Below are 13,110 nucleotides of genomic sequence, written 5' to 3'. Positions count from 1 at the left end.
CCTGATGAAGGTTGGGGGGGGTGATGGGTTGTGAAAATATGTAGTTTTGCCATCCATCTTGCAGGACCACCACAAGGAGGTACCTATCATTAGTCCCACCCTCAGTACTTCCATACAGAAATACATCAGGTAAATGAAAATAGGCGAGTTCCCATAAACACGCAATTACTATGAGAATTCTCATCTTGCAAGACCACCACAGAGAGGTACCTGTCATCAGTCCCACCCTCATTACTTCCATAGAAAAATACATTAGGTAAATACAAATAGGTAAGTTACAATACAGACAATTACTCTAAGAAATATCCTTCTTTCCTTTATCCTTTATGTCCACCACTTAGGGCTAATATGATTTTGACAGCTTCGCTACTTTTCAAAGGTATTTTCACTATAGTCCATGAATGTGACACTGGGACCAATGATGGGTTCCTTCTTGTGGTGGTCCTGCAAAATGGACACCAGAGCTGTCCATTTTCAACATATGCCCACCCATTACCTCCATCATCAGGTGCAGCCCTGAGGTGATATTTAGTCTCCTGATGGGGCCCAAGATTTCTCTCAACCTCAACACTATTTCTTACAACTTTCCACCAGCAACTGTTTCCTTCCTCCTACTACTTCCAGCCAGTGACAGAAAGAGTTCTACATCAATACAACACAGTTAACAGTCCAAAGTTTCTTCACAGAGATCTGTGGGAGGGTCCAAGCTACTTTTGGGCTTTGGGTTTTCCACTCAGTGAAACTTGAGAATAATTATTATAAAAGCAATCCCTTCCATATCCAAACTAATTGGGCCACAGGATGTTTAGGCCATTGTGACATAAATTGTTTGGGGAATATTGTCAGAGGGGCAAAGAGGTATGACAGGCAAGGTAGTGATTCAACCTCTGGCCCTCAACTACGGCAACCCTTCCCATATTTGAACTAAATGGGCCACATGGTGCTCAGATATGGAAAGGATTACTTTCTTTAACCTCATTGTGTTTTCAACAGGGAGAACATCCAGCGCCTACATGTCACTATTTATGCAAGTGATCGTGTAACCTCTGCCAAAATTTATGACTGCAAGGTACTAAGTAAAGAGAATGATGAGTGTCAGTGCCCACAAAAAGTTTTTTTCCTTGGCAAGAAACACAACATGGCTTGGACCTTTGATTTGGATGGGAAGGAATTTAAGAACAACTGTAACTATTCCATTAAGGTAGGTTCCTAAATGTAAGGTACATTACCGGCTAAAAGTGATGGCCGGGCACCTTTTGCGAGGAAGCGTAGTGGTCAGAATCAAATTCTATTCATGTTTAACAATCTATTGCTCTTCCTTTCCTAAAGAGTACCTTCTGGAGATGCTCAGGCAGTGAACGGGCTAAATTTTGACATGTTTCCAAAGATATTCTATCTCAACTAGCTCTCACCTCTTTCTCTAATTTCTCATAAGTGGACACATCCTTTCCTTGCAAATCTGTTTTTACTAGGGCCCAAAGGTTCTCACTCGGGTTAAGATCTGGGCTTTGTCCAGGCCAATATTTAAGTTCAACATAACCATCCAACCACTCTGTCAGAATCTTAGCCATGTGAGAGGTTGTACCATCTTGCTGAAAAATTTCAGCCTGGCATTTTTCCATAGCATCAGGTAGGTGATCGCACAATAATTCAATATATGAAAACTTATAAACACTTTCACCTGACTGCTTAGACACCAACACTAATTCACTCTTGCTAAATCCACTAAAAGCACTCCAAACATAAGCCAACCCGGGAACTTAACTGTACCCTGTATGTAGCATGGGTCAAGTGGGTCACTCCCCCGACACCGGTACGCATTGACACTCCGGCCATCCACAATAGTAAAGTTACTTCCGTCACTCCACAGCACCTTCATCCAGTCATTGTGACTCCAATCTCAATATTTATTGGTGAAATCGACCCGCTTGGCCATGTTGGATTTTTTCACAGGGCGACACCTCTTGTAATTTAGGTCCTTGATGTGGCAGTGTACTGTCCTCACAGACACACCACTAAACAGAACTGGGTTTTCCTGCTTGATTTTCCTGGCTTTGATTCTTGGAGTAGACTCCAAAGTATGTTTCAAAATGTGGGCCCAACCTGAAGTCTTCTTAGGCCTACCAGACCTTGGTTTTGAAAATGGCAGGTTGTTCCCTCCCTCCTCATAAAATCTAGCAACCCACTGTTCCCTCGCTGGCACCAATTTACTGCACTATTTGCTAGGTTTGCAGGCCAGATTCCTCTAAAGCAATTATCTGAGCAACTGCTTCACGTGAATATTCCCTCCTGAAGGTCATAGGGATGCCTGGAGTGGTAAAAATGCAATGCGTTGGAGAGAAAATTCTACAAGCACTCGCCGCAGCAATCCTCTTCCCACAACAGTTAAATGCACACTAACTGCTGTGGTGCTGCCACAAAAAATGCAGCATTGTGAATGATAATTACTATTGTCTTTCAATGGTGGAATGGAAGGGCAAGATATCTATGATGCCTCTATAGATTAGTGCTTAACCAAGAGCACCTCCAATGAGAGTGATCAAATATACGTATATAAGGGCAACTTGGGAATTATGAAATTAAGCCTAATGACTTAAAGGTATTTGCTACCACCACCCAATCACATATATGATCTGAAATGAAAACTACTACTTGTTAAATCAATATAATTCCATTCTTCTTATCTCAGGCTGTTTGAGATGATTTTGGTAGCAGTAAGCCTTTTGTATTATTACAGTAGTGATGTCCAAGTTGGGTAATGAAAGAATACATAGTTTTGTATTTATCAATTATTAAATTGTAGCAAGTAGTAAAAAAAATATATATGTGGCTTTTCTCCAATAGTCATTAAATTGTAATACACACAGTAAGAAAATGTATGTAGGTCCTGCTCAACAACTACAGTGACTCAACTGACTTGGGTTTAATAACCTGAATATTCGAGGTAGCTTATGACACAGTTATGGATTCTATGGGAATCAGTGTGTATGAGCACCTTGAGTATGTCACGGGCGTATGCATAGGCGTGGTTCTTACATTCCAACCTTCTGGCCACTATCTAAATGTCTACTTCCTCTACTTCTATCAAAACCTAACCTCAGATCTACTATGTCCTTAATAGAGAATGATCTCGGAGGAGATTACACTTAATAGCTGCACAACAACTTCACTCGATTGATAAGTGATTCCTTCAATCAACCCCACGTAGCAAGTGTGTTTGGGTTTGTTAACACTCCCTCAACCCCTTTTCTCCCTGTTAATGGGGATGGTTGGGGTGTGAGACTCACTAAATACTTAATACTAATATCTATCCATTATATTTTCAATGTATGTCCACTTATTTTCAGTTATGGACATGTATTTCCATTAATTCTACAGAACATACTGACACACCTGTTTATGGGGATAGTTGGATGTGAGACTAATCTAACTACTCACAAGAAACAGAGATTGATGTATGTGTTTGCATCCATGCGTTAATCTACCAACTCCCCTTTGTGTTATATCGTGAAACTCCATTTCGCTTCTCAAGACAACCCCTAGGCATCACAATCTCTCTCTTAACTATTTCTCTAATGGAGAAGTACTGTACATGCAATTTGTACAATCTCACACACAGACCTGCTGTTATTAAAAGAGATCACATGATCTTGTTCAGTTCATTGAAATAAATGGACAGAATTGATAGAGAAGACGTCTTGGTGTGGGACGGGAGGGCATCACAAGGTGTTAGGAACCAATGGGAAAAGTCCACATATCTGAGGAATATCAAGAAACAGTTTTCAATGCAGATGTATCAACACCTGAAAGAGCATAGGAAATCTTGCACCCTAAGCTAAAACTATAAACAAATTTAAACCTAAGTATGACGAATGAAGATAAAAAGATGGGACTTCATGAACATGGCTGTCACAAGCCACAGCATATGAGGTAATCAATTTGGCATTGGAAATTATTTCATAAAAACAAATTTAAGAGTATTTGGATCATGAGAGATGCAACTGAGGAAGAATGAGTGACAATGAGGTTTTCATTGAAGCCAAGGAAAGGATGACATAAGAGAAGCAAAAGTTTTTCAGGAGATATCTAAATGAAAAAATGAGAAAACTGTACAAAAACAAGCCACTTCAGAAGGCAATACAAGGAAAGTGAAAATGGCATATACTTATATGATGAATGACTTGGCCAGATTATAAATCAATAACTAAATAATGGTGAATGAAGTTGATATTTTATGCTTAGTAGAGACCAACCTACCAATTAGTGTTAATCTCCAACTGGAAGATGGTGAATATATAGTCAGAAGATGTGACAGAAAAGCCCAAATGGGAGAAGAGATGATAATGGTAGTGAAAAATTACATAACATTGGATAAAGTTATATTGGGTTAAGGTAATTCTGAAACATTAAATTTGAGAGTTAAAACCAGGGAGAAAGATGGAAGAAACTTCATGGTAGCATACATTCCCTCCCCTAAGACAAGGGCCTAAAATGAAGCTGAATACACTTAGGTCTTTTAATCCAGCACTTACCAACTGCCACTTTGGGAATTGGCCTAGGACATAAAACACCACCAGTTCCTGAAGTGGGTTTATATCCTGGGTTCAAATGTCCGCACAAGTGGTAGTTGGAAAGTGTTGGATTAAGAGACCTTAGGGAAATAAAGTCCTGGTGGGAGATCTTAATTATGAGAGGGTGAGTTGGGAAGATTGGGAAACAAGTGGTAGTGAAGATTCTAGGGATATTCTGTTAAATGTGCAAAAGTAAGACAGAGGGTCTTGGTCTTGATGTTATTTATATCTGTATAGAAAGATGCACAGATATATTATTGAACACAAAATATGAGTCTTGAGATCCAAAAAGCTGAAAGTTTTGGCCCTACTGAGCAATCAGGATTTTCCCTTTCCATCTATCACTCCTGTTTCCAATACACATATTTCCATCTCATCTTCATTTGGCCTGTTCTTTTAGTCTGGAGATAGTATCAACACATAATAGGATGTCCACATAATCAACCTGCCCTAGATGCAACCACCACATAGAAGACAATGAGCACTTTATCCTAAACAACTCCACACTAATAACACAATATTTCTTCCCTGAATGACCTATGGGTCTACTTGGTGGCCATTGCTGGTAACCTGGGAGCTGTGAGTCTCCTGCAAGAGAGACCTGGGGCAACAGATTGATTTACTGATTTTAGTCCTGATTACATTCTTGAAATGTAGAATTCTTTTATAGTGAACCCTTTCCCTTAACTCAATTTATTTCTTCCTCAAGTCTAGACAATTCTCTTCAGTGGTCCAGTCATCTTCCAGTGTTCCTTTCTTTGCAGATGTCTGTATATGATGAGTGCTTTAAGAATATTCTACTACCTTGGCAGGCTTTTTCTGTCTCATATTCTTCTGCTTTGAAAAATGAGGTAAGTCATGTTGAAATATGTTTCTATTTATGTTGTTTGACTTGAAAATGCATCAGAATGAAAGAACAAAAACAAATGTGAGAATAGCTTGCCAAATAGTGGGTCAATTTGTCTTACATGACATGGACTCTCATTCAGATATAATGGCTACTGGTGACTTATACTTGCCCTAGAAGTGTGAGCATATAGGGTCATGGGTGAGCACCTCTTGGCATGAGCTCCTAATTCATTTTCAATAAGAAAAGCAAATGATTACTTGTAACCTTTACTGAAATATTAGGGCATATTATACTATACTTGCTTTAATTGCTTTAACATGTATATTCTATGGGTCTTTTGCCAAAAAAAAACACAAATAGCAATAACCAAAATTATTCCAATTCTTGCAGATAAACTGTACAAAAAGAAACTAAAAGTACTATACGAGTATTTGCTTTCATTAAAGATCAAAGGGGATGTGAAGAAATATTTTTCTATATAGATGGTGAAACACTTGAAATAGCTTAGAAGGTGAAATGGCTCAAGCTAGAACAATACATGAATTAAAATCTAAGTATGATAATTAAAAAATAAAGATAACTGAAGTTGGAACTATACATGAATACCTAAATATAATAAACTGGAGAGTAAAAGATAGGACCCCATGAGCATTGTTCTTTTCTTGTATACTACAATTAGGTAAATACACAAGAAACAACCTAGCAAAACCGGAAAGAAGATGAACATACTCAGAACTGTAACAAATTCAGGATTAAGATAACACTTCATACATGTGCTTGTGCACTATGTACACAACTCACTGAACTACCTTTGTCCAATAGGAAAAAGTGACCATGTTATAATTGAATTTCAGCTGGAGGATGAGGAAATATAGCCAAGAGGTTAATCACATAGGCAAGGGAGACTCAATTTTAGGAAAGCAGATTACTGTTGAAAAAATTATTTGAAGAAATAAACTGGGAGGAATTCATGAATACCACAGTAATAAGGAGGAAATGGGAAATTTTTCTTGACATTTGCAACCTAGGAGTGAAAAAACATGTACCAAAGACTAGAGAAAGAAGCAAAAACAGGACTGGTTTAACAAAAAGTGTGATATTGCAAAAAAGGTCAGGGATGTAGCTTGGGGAAAATGGAGTAAGAAAAGAAGCAATATGTTAGAAAGTAGTCCTCACTTCTCGGTCCTATCCTCTTCTCCGGCTATCCCACAACCTTACTGACCTACAAGTGGTCCCATGGGACATTATCGTACCACCTAAACTTCCTTGAGGCCCATGGGTGGGACAAAGCCTTCTTGAGGAAATACCTGCAGTACCAGGATCGACCAGTGATGCCTAACCTGCACCTAGTCCAGCCACATGAGCCACGGGAAGATGAACATTGGATTCTTTGAGGAACACATATTCTCTGTAGGAGCACAGGGTATGACCTACCTGTTTATATAAAGGCTGGATGAACACCAAAGATGCAGATCGTCTCAGAGCATCATATGTGAGCCTGGCTCACTGCTCCTCACTTTCTCCCCCCCCCTCCCCCCTCCCCCAGAAGCACACCAAACACGACCTAAAACTCACAATCATCATCTCCCTCACTGTCCCTCCCCTCCTTTTTCTTGCACTTAAATGAGCTATCATTATTGGCATCCAACATTCATTTCTAAATAAATAAACAAATTCATTCTATCAGAGTCTGCCTCAACCAGCCTAATACAATGAAACAAAAGAAGCTTACAAACAAGCTAGGAATGACTATACCAGAATTTGCAGGGAGGAAGAAAGTAATTTTGAGAGGTGTAGTAGAAAAATGCAAAGATGAACCAAAATTGTTTTACAGATTCATAAAGGGAAGAGATACAGATGGTAAGGTCTTTGAAGAGACCTCAGCTCAGGCAGAAATAATGAATGAAGGTTTCCAGTTGGTCTTCACAATAGAGTGCAACTTTTTGGAAAAAAGTGAGGGGAACAAAAACATTTCTGGGATCATTGGAACCTGGTGTGATCTCAAACTGGATATTTAAAGAATGTAGTGAACAGCTAACAGACAAGATCCACTGTCTTATTATATGTTCATTGAAAGAGGGCATTGTGCCACTTGATTGGAAAAGGGCAAACATGATGCCAATTCACAAAGGTAAAAACAAGGAAACATAGGCCAGTGTCACTAACCAACACAAATGTGAAATTATGTGAAAGATGAGTGAACCAAATATTTTGAAAAGATGAATATTCTGACAGACAGACAGACAGTTTGGCTTCAGATCTGGAATTTCATGTGTGTCGAACCTTTTAAGCTTTTACTAGATAGTGATTGATGTGCTACAAGAGAGAGAGGATTGGGAGGACTGTGTGTACTTGGACCTAGAGAATACATTTGATAAAGTATTTCACAGTCAACTTATGTGAAAATTGGAGTAGTCTGGGAGACTGAGAGACAAACTACTAGAATGGATTAAAGACTTTTTGAAGAAAAGATACATGAGGACAGTAGTAAAGGACAAGATGTCAAACTGGAGAGCAGTAATGAGTGGAGTTCCACAAGGTTCAGTGCTTGCACCAATAAAGTTTCTTGTCTATGTTAATGATGACATGATGGAAGCTACAACAAGCTATACCTACATGCTTGCAGATTATGCAAAAATCATGAGAAAAATAAAAAATGAGGACAGTAAACTATTGCAAAAAGATCTAAATACTATTTTTCCATGGAGTCAAGAATGGGAAATGAAATTTAGTACCAAAAAATGCAAAGTACTGATAATGTACAATAGCAGCAAAAGGCCATCCTTAAACTATTCTATGGGAAGCAAACCCATTACAAAAGCAAAAGAGGAGAAAGACTTGGGAGTGTTGATAAAAGACCTGTCACCTGACAGACACATCAGCAGGATTGTGGGAGAGACATATGGACTACTGCAGAAGATTAAATTGGCATTCCTTTACATGGATGAAGAGATGATGAAAAAAATCATCAAAACACTAATACGTCCAAAACTGGAATATGCGTCAGTAGTATGGTCCCCACACAGAGTTAAGGATATAAGCAAGATTGAGGGAAAACAAAAGGCAGCAACCAAACTGGTCCTCAGCTTGACAGATAAACCATATGAGGAAAAACTAAAAATACTTTGTCTACCAACTTTGAAAAATTGAAGAGAAAGAGGTTACATTATTACAGTGTTCAGGTTACTAAAGGGGATAGGTTGCATTGATAGAAGAGATCTCCTGATTAAAGATGGGAGGGCTTCAAGAGGTTGTGAAAGTACATTAAGAAAGACCAAATGTCAAAAGGATGTGAAGAAACACAGTTTTCCATATAGATGTATAAATATGTGGAATAGCTTAGAAGGTGATATAGCCCAAGCTCAAACATACATGAGTTCAAATCTAAATAGAAGATTAGAAAATAGGAGATGGGACCCAACAACCATTGCTCCTTTCCTGTATACTACAATTAGGTAAATACATGCTTGCACAATATGCACTAGACACCTCATCCACACAGTTGTGCTCTATGCATCAGAACCTTGTCCTTGCAGATGAACAACTAGGTAGCCCTAATCATTAATTGTTTTAATATGCACTCAAAGAAAAATGGTGGTCACTTTTAATTTCTACTATCCCACCTTTCTGCTACCTTTCTTAAATTTTTCCTTTGTTACCTGTGTGACTCTTATTTCTTCAGTGCAGTATTCTCCCCCCAAGGATAGAAGTATTAGTTATTGGTGGCAACATCATCATTATAAGCATTCTCATAATTTATTATTCTGATTTTCAATATATCATACTTTAATGCCCTCCATAAGGAGGTGCCATCCTTGCTCTCTCTGAGAGGGTGAGTTTGTGACATTAAACTGAATCATATTTATTACAATTTCTATAATTGTGAGGTGCCTTTTTTTATATTGATTTTCCTTGGCCAATAAATGAATAAGATATTTAGTACAGATAAAAGTAATACAAAATACATGTATTTATGCTAGAACATTATGTTCAACTTCATTTTACAAATATAATTTCTCTTGTTATTTCAGGGAAACTAAAAATACATGAATGTTAATAACAAGTGCATTGTTATACAGAGCAGCAATGAAACTGGTACTCATCCTGGCATATGAGGAGAGAAAGAACTGGGTCTGCCAACTTTGAAAGATCAAAGAGAAAGAAGTGATATGATTACAGTATTCAGATCACTAAAGGGGATAGACTACATTGACAGAAGAGATCTCTTGATTAAGGATAGGAGGGGTTTAAGAGGTTATGATAACAAATTAAAGAAAATTACATGTCTATAGGATATGAAGAAATACAGTTTTTGAGTCATCATCTTGAATTACATGCCCTCTGACCTCTGGTTACAGGAGGCCCCAATTTTGTAGTCCTCTGCTGCCAACTTCCAAACCCTCTGTGTCCTTTGTGTGTGTGTGTGACGCCCGCGTCCTTTGTCAGTAACATGTCATGGAACACAACAATAGAAATTTATTCATGTTTTCCAAATTGCTTTTATATGTTTTGGACCAACCATATTTTCAAATTGCATGCCAGTGACCCACGCACCACCAGGTGGCTGCTTGGTACACTAACTGCTCCCTATTTCTTGTACATAACCACTCCCACCATTTTCTACTACTACTATTATACTGTAGTACTAGAATAAGGATGTGGTCATTCATAGTGCAGTACATGTTTATCTCCATATACCATCCATATACCAAGGGTTTTCCCCCTTACCAGGGAGGTAGCCAAAGTCAAAAGACATATACCTACTCTCACCCATTTCATCTCCACTCATTCCACTCCTATCCACCACCCCTACCTCCCTCTCATCTTAGCTCCTCATAGATGACAAGTCACCCCTGTATTCCACCCACTGTTTTTCTACAAATATATACCAAGGGTTTTTACCTCCTTACAAGTGAGGTAGACAAAAAACAAAGGCACAAAATTCATTCCCACCTATTCCATCCTCACATAATCTACTCCCCCATCCCTTTTATCTTGGCTCCTCTTGAATGACAGGTTCTACTACTCTCATAAAAACTCTTGACTGCTCTAACAGCTTTCCTCCCACCCCATATATCTGCAATACCTCCCACAATGCCTCCCTGTCTACCCTGCCATAAGCCTTTTCCAAATCCACAAAGGCCCAAAAAACATCCTTACCTTTTCCTAAATCTTTTTCACATATCTGTCTCACTACAAAAATCTGATCCATGCAATCCCTGACTGCCCCCAACAGTGTTCCTCACCAATTACTTCCTCTGTTCCTCTCCTAATCCTCTCAATCAAAACCCTCCCATAAGCCTTTCCAACTACACTCAACAAACTGATTCCTCTGAAACTACTACATTCACACTTGTCCTCTTTCCCCTTGTAAAGTGGAACTATACAGGCACTCCTCCAGTGCTCCGGTAATCTACCTTCTTTTAGACAAACATTAAACAACCTCACCAACCAGTCCACTACCACTGTACCTCCCTTTTTTAGACACTCTGCATGACACCCTAGGTACCTTACCTGCTCTCATCATTTAATAACTGCTTTCACTTCATCTTTCCTTACCTCTCCATTTTCTTTACTCATCACTGTCATTTTCTTAGCACTTCCCACTGCATCTACCTTTCCCTCCCTATCACCTTTCACATTAAGCAACTCCCAAATACTCTGCACATCTTCCTCATAATGCCATCTCTTCCATTATCATCTCTATCTACACCTTTTACCTTTTCTTTTCTACTTGATTCGCCTCCTTTTCCTCTCTTAATTTCCTTCCAAAATATCTTTTTAATATTTTCAAAAATTTCTGTCATACTCTTACCCCATTTCACATCTGCTCTCCTCTTTGCCTCCTTTATATTATGCTTTATTTCTCTTTTCTTTTCTTTGTACCTCTCATATGGTTCTCTAGTCTTATTTTGTAATCAATCTGTGAATGCTTGCTTCTTCTCTTTAACAACTGTTTTTGCTTTATCATCCCAACACTCACAACCCTTTCTTCTATTTCCTCCCATCCTCCTTGTTCTACACACCAACTTTGCACACCTTGTGACTCCCACACATTTACCTACTCTTCACTAATCCTTGATCCATAAGCTGCATCACTTCTTTCTCCATAATCCTCTTCTAGGGCAACAATCTGTGAGGGGTTTGCCTCACCAGTTTGGCTCCATCTTCTAAGATGACATCTTGTGATATTGCTTGAGTAATGGTGGGGCATATGGGAAATAACTCTGCATGTTTCCAGAGGAGCACTCAAACTTCTTCATACATCTCTCCTGCTAGTGATGACAGAGATCCCTCTAATGTCTCACTTATGTCTGACCTGTCCAAACCATAAAAGAAATTTAGATCCCCAATATCTGAATCAGAGTTTCCATCAGCTTGCCCTATCTAACTCATACCAACTGCTTCCTCCTCCACAATCCCATGGAATTCCCACAATAAATTTATGTGTGTATGTTGCAAACCTGATCTCTTCATTGGGCTCCTAAGTCTATTATTATTTCCACCACTTCTCTCAAGGTGTGCAAAGTTGGTGTGTAGAACAAGGAGGATGGGAGGAAATAGAAGAAAGGGTTGTGAGTGTTGGGATGATAAAGCAAAAACAGTTGTTTAAGAGAAGAAGCAAGCATTCACAGATTTCTCCCCATCTTCTCTTTTTTTGCATGAGGGGACAGAGAAGGCATGGGGGTTGTTGATTAAATAAAGTGGCCTTGCTGTGGATGGGCTGTGTCATGTTGCATTGCTTCTGACTCAGGGCAGTGGGCAAGATGCAGGGATGACCTGTCATCAAGGAGGAACCGAGAAAAGAGGGAGGGAGGGATGGTGAATGGGAACAAAGTATGTGGGGATGAAATGAGTGGGAGTGGATTTATGCCTTTGACTTTGGCTACCTACCTTGTAAGGGGGAAAAAGCCATTGGTATATGTATGCATGTACAATTTAAGTTTTAAGGGGAACTTTTTGTACACTTATGAGATTGCTGATAATTACAAATCATTACTACAGTAGTCTTCTCAACTTCAGGCTATCCTATCTTGGTTTCTGTATAGAGGAAACATTTTTACCTATATGATTGGAAAATGGTCTTTCACCTAATACTCACATTTTGATTTCCATTGTTTTAGATCGGATGACTGTAATATATAATTTATTTCTTCATTCCAGTGCATTTCAAATGCATAGTTTATCAGTTTCTTGAGGAAAATACATGTTGTTTAATTAAATAGGCTTGTCAAGTGCCAGTAGCTCTCAAAGTATGTTTATTTATTATACTTTTTCCAATTATGGAATAAACATACAGAATATAGAATTGAAATATGTTAAGCCTTATTAAATATGTATTGGTACTGCAATGGATATCAAGTTCAAACTGTAATGGCTTTATTCATCAGTTAAATATTAACAAAAAATAATGTACAATGATAATACACAAGCAGGAGTAAAACTGTAGTTACTTTATTACCAACCAGTATTAAACTTCAGTGTGAAGGCTCTGCCTGTTTTGTGCAAACAAGTTTCTCCATTCTATCTTTATACCAAGGGCTTTATGCCCCTTACCAGAGAGGTAGCCAAGTCAAATGGCATATACCCTACTCCCACCCATTTCATTCCCACCCATTCCATTCATATCCACCACACTTTCCTCCCTCTCGTCTTAGCTCCTCATGGATGACAGGTCATCCCTGTATC

General features: G+C 38.7%; 1 protein-coding gene across 5 annotated transcripts in view; it reads left to right on the top strand.

The window, feature by feature from the left end:
- LOC143026520 (uncharacterized) overlaps positions 1–13,110 on the top strand; it is a 79,306-nt gene that overhangs the window by 46,756 nt on the left and 19,440 nt on the right. For all 5 annotated transcript variants that reach the window (XM_076187062.1, XM_076187061.1, XM_076187060.1 and 2 more), the window contains 2 exons: positions 994–1,201; positions 5,336–5,422. In XM_076187062.1, the coding sequence (XP_076043177.1) occupies positions 994–1,201; positions 5,336–5,422 (295 nt within the window). The remainder of the gene's footprint in view (positions 1–993; positions 1,202–5,335; positions 5,423–13,110) is intronic.

The sequence above is a fragment of the Oratosquilla oratoria genome, chromosome 6 (genome assembly GCF_046742065.1).
Source record: "Oratosquilla oratoria isolate Oo_2021 chromosome 6, ASM4674206v1, whole genome shotgun sequence".
NCBI classification, from domain to species: domain Eukaryota; kingdom Metazoa; phylum Arthropoda; class Malacostraca; order Stomatopoda; family Squillidae; genus Oratosquilla; species Oratosquilla oratoria.
The sequence above is the reverse complement of the archived record's forward strand: the minus strand, read 5'-3'. Positions and strand labels throughout refer to the sequence as shown.